The sequence below is a fragment of the Amaranthus tricolor genome, chromosome 12 (assembly GCF_026212465.1).
Source record: "Amaranthus tricolor cultivar Red isolate AtriRed21 chromosome 12, ASM2621246v1, whole genome shotgun sequence".
NCBI classification, from domain to species: Eukaryota; Viridiplantae; Streptophyta; class Magnoliopsida; order Caryophyllales; family Amaranthaceae; genus Amaranthus; species Amaranthus tricolor.
Genome location: NC_080058.1, coordinates 14,666,229 through 14,673,662, shown reverse-complemented (window position 1 = coordinate 14,673,662; position 7,434 = coordinate 14,666,229). Strand labels below are relative to the sequence as shown.

The 7,434-nt window shown below is 28.8% G+C and overlaps 1 protein-coding gene across 1 annotated transcript; it reads left to right on the top strand.

Moving 5' to 3' along the window:
- Window positions 1-440: 440 nt before the first annotated feature.
- Window positions 441-2,738, top strand: LOC130828606 (protein NRT1/ PTR FAMILY 5.10-like). Its single transcript, XM_057694571.1, has 5 exons — window positions 441-1,188; window positions 2,104-2,322; window positions 2,421-2,471; window positions 2,570-2,595; window positions 2,709-2,738. Exons 1-5 carry the CDS (start codon window positions 471-473, stop codon window positions 2,736-2,738), a joined length of 1,044 nt encoding a protein of 347 aa, XP_057550554.1. The 5' UTR covers window positions 441-470.
- The last annotated feature ends 4,696 nt before the right edge of the window (window positions 2,739-7,434 follow it).

Sequence of the window (7,434 nt, the reverse complement as noted above, 5' to 3'; positions counted from 1 at the left end):
CATTCAAGCAAGTTGTTTTTTTACAAGTCCACTGTGATTGAGAAAATTCCGGATTTATCTATTAGTGGACCTATTTTCAGTTTTATATCTTTTCAAGATATTTTGGAAAATGCTTTAGATGAGAAATTTCTTGTGGGTAAGAACAACATGCATACACTAATAAGTTACGTTTTTATAATTTACATAATTAGTACTAATTTCATGATATACAATAATTTGAAATTTTAAAGATGTTATCGGAGAAGTCACAGAATATCGAGATTTTGATGAAACAGCAATTAAAAAAACCATAAATCTGGAGATGATGGATTCAAAATAAGTTTGTGTATTAATATTTATTAAACGTATATTCAAAATAAGTTTATTTAAAGTCCCTTAACAAAACTATTCCTAAACAGTGGGGTGAAGTTAGGAGTTCGATTATGGGAGTCTTATGCTTATGAAATTTCTTTCTTGTTCATCTCATTTGGATGGCTTACCAGGGGCTAGGCCTACTAACTCTATCAGCAATGCTGCCTTCCCTGAGCTGTATCAATGAGGACACAATGAACAACGACACGTTTGGATGTTCTTCACATTTGCAGAGGATGATGTTCTTTATTGCAATTTATATGGTTGCAATTGGGCAAGGTGGGCACAAGCCTTGTGTTCAGGCTTTTGGTGCCAATCAGTTTGACGGAGAAAATCCTGCTGAAAGCAAAGCCAAAAGCTCTTTCTTTAACTGGTGGTATTTTGGTCTGTGCACGGGTTCTTTGTTAGGCATTGGAGTTTTCAGCTATGTCCAAGAGAACCTTAATTGGGGCCTCGGATTTGGAATTCCCTGCATTATCATGGTAATCGCTCTACTTATATTCTTGCTTGGAACCGCAACTTATAGATACATCATAATAAGTGAAAATGAAAGTCCATTCTTGAGAATTGGAAGGGTGTTTGTCAAAGCAGCCCGAAACTGGAATGTTAAACTCCCTGTAATCGGTAACAAAGAAGACTCACATGGAACACAAACACGTGATGGAACTCATCAATTTAGGTTTCTTGATAAGGCTTCGTTTGACGGTTGCAGCAATAGTGAGGTAGGAGAGGCAAAGGGAGTATTCAGGTTGTTTCCTATATGGGCAACAACATTGGTTTATGGTATCGTTTACTCGCAGACATCAACCTTCTTCACCAAACAAGGCATTCCAACGGGTATATTTAAAAAAAAAATGGTATTTGACGCAAATAAAAAAAGTAAATAGTATATGGTGAATTATTAATTTACCACAAACGACACACTGACGGCAGTTGTCATTGATAGTATTCTGTGCTAACGGACGTAAACTCAATGGTATATGGTGAATTAAAACATTTCGTGTGGTATATGGTGAATTTCGAAGAAACTCAGTGGTATATCATGAAATATCCGTTGATTTTATTCATTTTACTATTATTTTTTTAATTTTTTGTGGTAATTTACAATAAGTTACTTTTATTGCAAACTGCCAGTACTATTCTCTAAACAATGCAAAGTACTATTCTCATGTCTGTTTGTTTTTGTCTATTTTTCGCCCCTTTAAATTTGCCCTATTTGTATTAATTAAAATGTCATAATTATGTTAACTATCTATTTTATTTCTAAACAACGCGAAGTACTATCTCATGTGTGTTTGTTTGGAATATAAATGTGAGCAATCAAAGGATATTGTGTGCTTTTGGATTTTAATTTAAGTAATCGTACAGGTAATGTTGATTGTACTAATAATGTACTTTTTATTTATATTTGTTTACAGTAAATGGTATACTATTTACATTATTAATATATAATTTCATATTAACAGTTTAAATGATTATAAAATTATATTATGAATTTTGTTTGTTAAATAATTTAATTGATATTGATATTAAAATAGTCACATTAAATATTAAATTTAAATAATTTAATTGAAATCATAATAAAGTTATTAAAATAGTCAAATAAAATAGTAATATTAAATATCGCATCAAGGTGAGACCAGTTGGTAATAAGGAGCATGTATGGTGCTATATATTTTAATATAATTAGAAAGAAAATAATAAAAAATATGATTAGGGCTATATGACATAATGACTCATGATTTATTTTAGTTATGTACTGTCGAATGATTACTTCAAGAGGTCAAAAAATTTTGGGAAGTCAATATGTTGACAATGGTAGCCCATCCGTCCGTTCGAATGTTGTTTCCAATGATTCAATGTCAACAAATGAACCAAGAAAGAACACTACACAAAAGCAGTCTATTATTGGGAATTTGTCAGAAAATATAGGAGAACTTGATCATCATAATGACACATTTATTGACATATGTAAATTTATTTACTTTAATTAATTAGATTATTTTGTTTATATGTTTAAATATTTATTTTTTTGTATTTAATAATTATTGTGTAAATAAATGATATAGATTTGATCGAAGCACCAGAGACCGGTGGAATCATGGAACATGATATAGTAGGTATAACAACAATTCAAGTTATACATATTCATTGATTTAACTTTAAAAAGTTTTCAATGTGTTTACATTAATGTGTAATTAAATTTTGATTCCAACAGATTTCAGTGACATAATGACAATAATGGTTAGTCTTCAAATTATATAATTTCTTAAAAATACAAATATCTAATAAACCCTATAAATTATTTACTTTATATGTGCTTTAAATACACAATTTTTAATCGTTCTTCATTGCAGGGTATGGATATTGGATATCTTTTTTTGTGAAGTGTGTAGTGCAAATATGTGGAGCCTTGAAAGAGTGGATAGAAGACTAAAAAATAATTCACCCACCTTTCAATTATGTTGTAGAAAGGAAAAAATTGCACTTCCTATTCTTCAAGAACCTCCAAAATTACTCTCATCTCTTTTGAATGGTCACGACTTACGAAGCAAGCATTTTATGGAACGCATAAGGGGGTATAGCATGATGTTTGCGCTTACATCAATGGGTGGACAAATTGAAAAAACTCTTAATATTGGTCGTGGACCATATGTATTCCGAGTTCGAGGGCAAACATGTCATAGAATACGTAGCTTACAACCAGATGGAACTGTAGCAAAATTTCAACAATTATACATTGTTGACACTGAAAAAGAAATCTCCAATATAAAAGGTGTTGTTAGGTAAAATCATTTTTGAAACAGTCGTATTATTAGGAGATTTCATTAGTCGTTTTTAGTGCCTAACTTTTCTTATATATTTGTTCGTTACTAATTATAATTTAATTAGTGATGGTAGTAATTTGAAAATTCTCTACAATGATTAGAAACTTGTTAATTCGTAACGCGATTATGAATCGTAACAAGTAACGTAAACTTTGGAGGTAAAACTTAAAGTTGAGCAACTACCCATAACAGTTCAAAAAAAAAATTTAATTATTACCTAAGCATATTATATAACCATGATGGGAGTAAATTAAATATTTCTCACATATACAAGTGATTTTTAAACATGAAGTACAAGTTACATAACTTGTTACATGTACAACAATTTTTACCCAAACTTTAAACTATCTTAGATAAACCTTTCTTATACCATAATAGACCAAATGGAGGACAAAAAGCACTCCAAATCAGCCCCAAACAGCAGCTAATATGGCTATCCCAAATCCCCTTAGTAGCTCCTTGTTCACTTACACACTCAAGCCAATCACACTACCCAAAACCCCTTTTGTTCTACCCAAAGCTTGTGCATCATTATAAGCATGCAAGAGGAAAATATTTGAAACAAAAACACTCCATTTTCTGAATAATTATTCAGCCATAGACCCCACACATTGCTCCCAAGTTCATCCATGAACAAACACTAGAATCCTTCAAACTTTCAATAACTAGAACACCTTTTTTTCTCATCAAATCTCCTTCAAAAGCCCATCTAAAACTTCTGAAAATTTATGTTTATAAACTCAAATCTCCCATAAAAATAATCTTCATCTTAAGACCTTTCCATAGACACCAAACTTGAAGAAATCCACCAAGTATAGAGTAAGTTATGTTCATTTCTTTATTCCACTAGTTTTTTGTTAAAACTTGTTCATGTAAAACATTTTTTTTTACATGAATCTTTCTATAAACTAAGATCATTATAAAATGAGTATTTTATCTCTAAACTATGAAAATCATCATTTATAAATCTATAAAAATAAGCCATAATAGAAAGTAAGATGTATTTCTACAAACATATAAATTTTGTTACTTAAAGGATTCAAATAAAATTATGGGACTTAACTAAGTATGTTGCTCAACATAATAAGTATACTCCAAATATGTTAAAATCATCACAAGTATTAGTCTAACAACTCTAACTAGGAAAAGTTAAGTGCATGTTAGAAATCCAAAATTATTATTGATTTTTGGATGAATGCAATATGTTTAGTTGAAGAGTTGGAGTTGAGACTTGAAGGGCGAGGACCCGAAGTTAGAACCACTTCTAAAAACGCGTAGGAGCTTACGTGGGAGCTTACGGAATAATTATATAGGCTTGGAGTCCAGGTATGTCACATGGGGTGATTTTTTTAAAAAGGATTTAAGAACAAGTTGAGAAAGTTTATGTATAAACTTTTTTTAAAAATAAATAAATAAATAAATTCCCAAAGAGAAGTTCTTAAATCTTGAAAAATGATGTCAAAATGATAAATTTGAGTATGAATAATTTATTACATGTATTATTATTGTGGGCATCATGCATGTTGCTTTTATAAATTATTGTATGTTTAAAGGCATGTTTAACACTACTTTGTGAAGTTATTGTGATTGAAATGATTATATGAATTTGAAAATATTTAAAATTCATTTTAAAAGAAATTTCCAGTAGCTATATGTTAAGAATATTTCTTGGATACTTTTTGGCTAGATTATTCGTTAAATTGATATTTTAATGGATTTTAAGGTGTTAAATACTCTTATAATAAAACATGGTATTAGATGAACCCTTCATCATTAAAAATAATTAATAAAAACATATTATAATGTCTCCAACAAGATTTGGCCAGATTATATTTAGTTTGGAATTTTTTTATTATTTTTCAGTAATCGTTAAATTGTTTAACGGTAAATTGTAAAATGATAAAATATAAAATAATTACGAAACAAAGACATATGGACTTGAAATTTTTATCACATACTCATATGGATAGTAGGTAAAATTTGTAAAAGTTTGAGAATATTTCGTTGACATTTAAGGACCTTAACAATTTTTACTCGGTTATTAATAATCGGTAAGTTTGAAAAAGGTAACATATAAAATAAATACTAAATGAAGTCTTTTGGACATGAAAATTTTATGAGACACTTATATAAACAGTAGATACATGTTCAAAAATTTATATGGATTTTCGTGACCATATATGGACTTAAACAAATTTTATTCGGTTTATTGGTAAAATAACGATATTAATTATTAAAAATAGCCCACATAATTTTTAATGGTTATTTAAAATTTTATACCCCTTAAAATAGTTTCTGGAATATCATATGATTTTTATAATATTTTATCCGGACTCAAATAATTTTAAACCTATTTTATTCTATTTATCGATAAAATATCTATACAAAATAATAAAACATCATACATGAGTTTTATAAGTTCAAATAGCCTAATAAACATGTTATATGACTTCTGGAACTTTGGTATAGTTTTATAAAATAAATTATTAATTATTTTATCAAATTAATAGACAATATTTATTTATTAAAAAGTGTAATATTGTTGATTAAATTTTGGTAAAAATAGACCTATATAAAAAAATTTATAATTATATTAATAACCTATTGCCTCATAGTATAAATTAAGTTTAAATTAGATGGTTTATAAATTTTATGGATTTAAGACACCATTTAAATAACGGTAAATACCCAAATTGTCGAAAATAATTGTAAGATCGTTATAAATTCGCATAACCAATTATAATCTGATGGGACAACCTTAAATTCATTTTAAATAAGGTATTATAATGACTTGATTAATTTGGGCCTTGTTGGAGAATTAATATGTACTTTGTAAATCAATTATCGATTTTATTGCCGGCAAAACTATCAAGTATTTAAGAAAATACTGTTGTATGAAATCTTTTGTCGTAATGATTTTATAGACTTATGAATCATATTCTAGTTGTTTTGAATGAATTTCAAAACTCTTTTAATTTAAAACCCTTTTAAGTTATATTTACTTTAAGAAGGATTGAAACGAAACATTTCAGTGGTTTCCTTAAAAAAAAAATTATATTGAACTTTAATTACTTTTTGTTACGATGCATTTCCATACATGCTAGTGATGCCCCAATATAATACAAAGGTTATGTTTAATGATATGATTATGCTAAGCATGTTTTACCCATGTGGGAAATATTATGATTTGATTTTGCTAAGTCGCAAATAAAGTATGTTTTGTTATGTGCAAATAAAAGATGTTTATCATATCAAAATAGTTAATATTTTTGACTTTCAAATGCTATTAAAATTACAAGATATATATTATGTACAAAAAAATGTTTTAGCCTAAATGGCGGGTACATATGCCACAGCAAATGTTGTGTGCATGATTAAACGGCTCACCAATGCTGAGCGCGTATTGTTCACAATACCACGTGTTACACTTGCCGGACATGTCGCGGACGGTAGACCGAATACCAAACGAGTCACAGGATGACTCACACAGTACCCATGTAAACTTATGATATGATTTTGAAATTGATTTGGATCTATTGAGATCTTATGATTTATGATGAAAAATGAGAATTTGAAATTACTATAGAGCCATTGAACTGGATTTGAATCATAATATGATTTATCAAATGAAATAGCATATTTCAAAAAGAATTTACTCATTAAAAAAAAGATTCTAATAACTTGTTTGACGGACACCAGTGTGTTTATACTCAGCCTTTTTGCTGATACTATGCTTTGTATGTTTTTACAATGGTTTTGTTTTTAGAGTAAACCCCTATGGCACCTCGACGGAGAATGGATATGCGAGCAGAAGTTGAACCCGAGTTGGAGTATGACTCCCCTTTTGTTTAGATCTCTTTATTGTATTTGAGAGACTATTAGTTTAGATTTAGACTAATTTTAGGATGTAATTTGAACTTTGGACTTATTTCGATTTGGTTGTAATTTTCCTATAGTTTGGACAGTTAAGACTTCTGTTATATTGCTTGGATATTGGTTTGATCTTTAAGTAACCCCTTAATTGTGTTTGCAAAAGTAAACTTCCGCTTGATTAATACTAAATTCCAGTTAGTGTTTGCCTTCATAATTCGAGGCGGTTACAATTTTAAATTAATTATTTTTATCTCAACGATCATAAAATGTTGTAATTAATTATTATACTTTTATAATAGTTAATTATGTTTGTTTAGGATTTTAGCTCGGCCAATCCAGAAGACTTTGATGATACAATTGTTGAAGATTTGAAAAACCTACT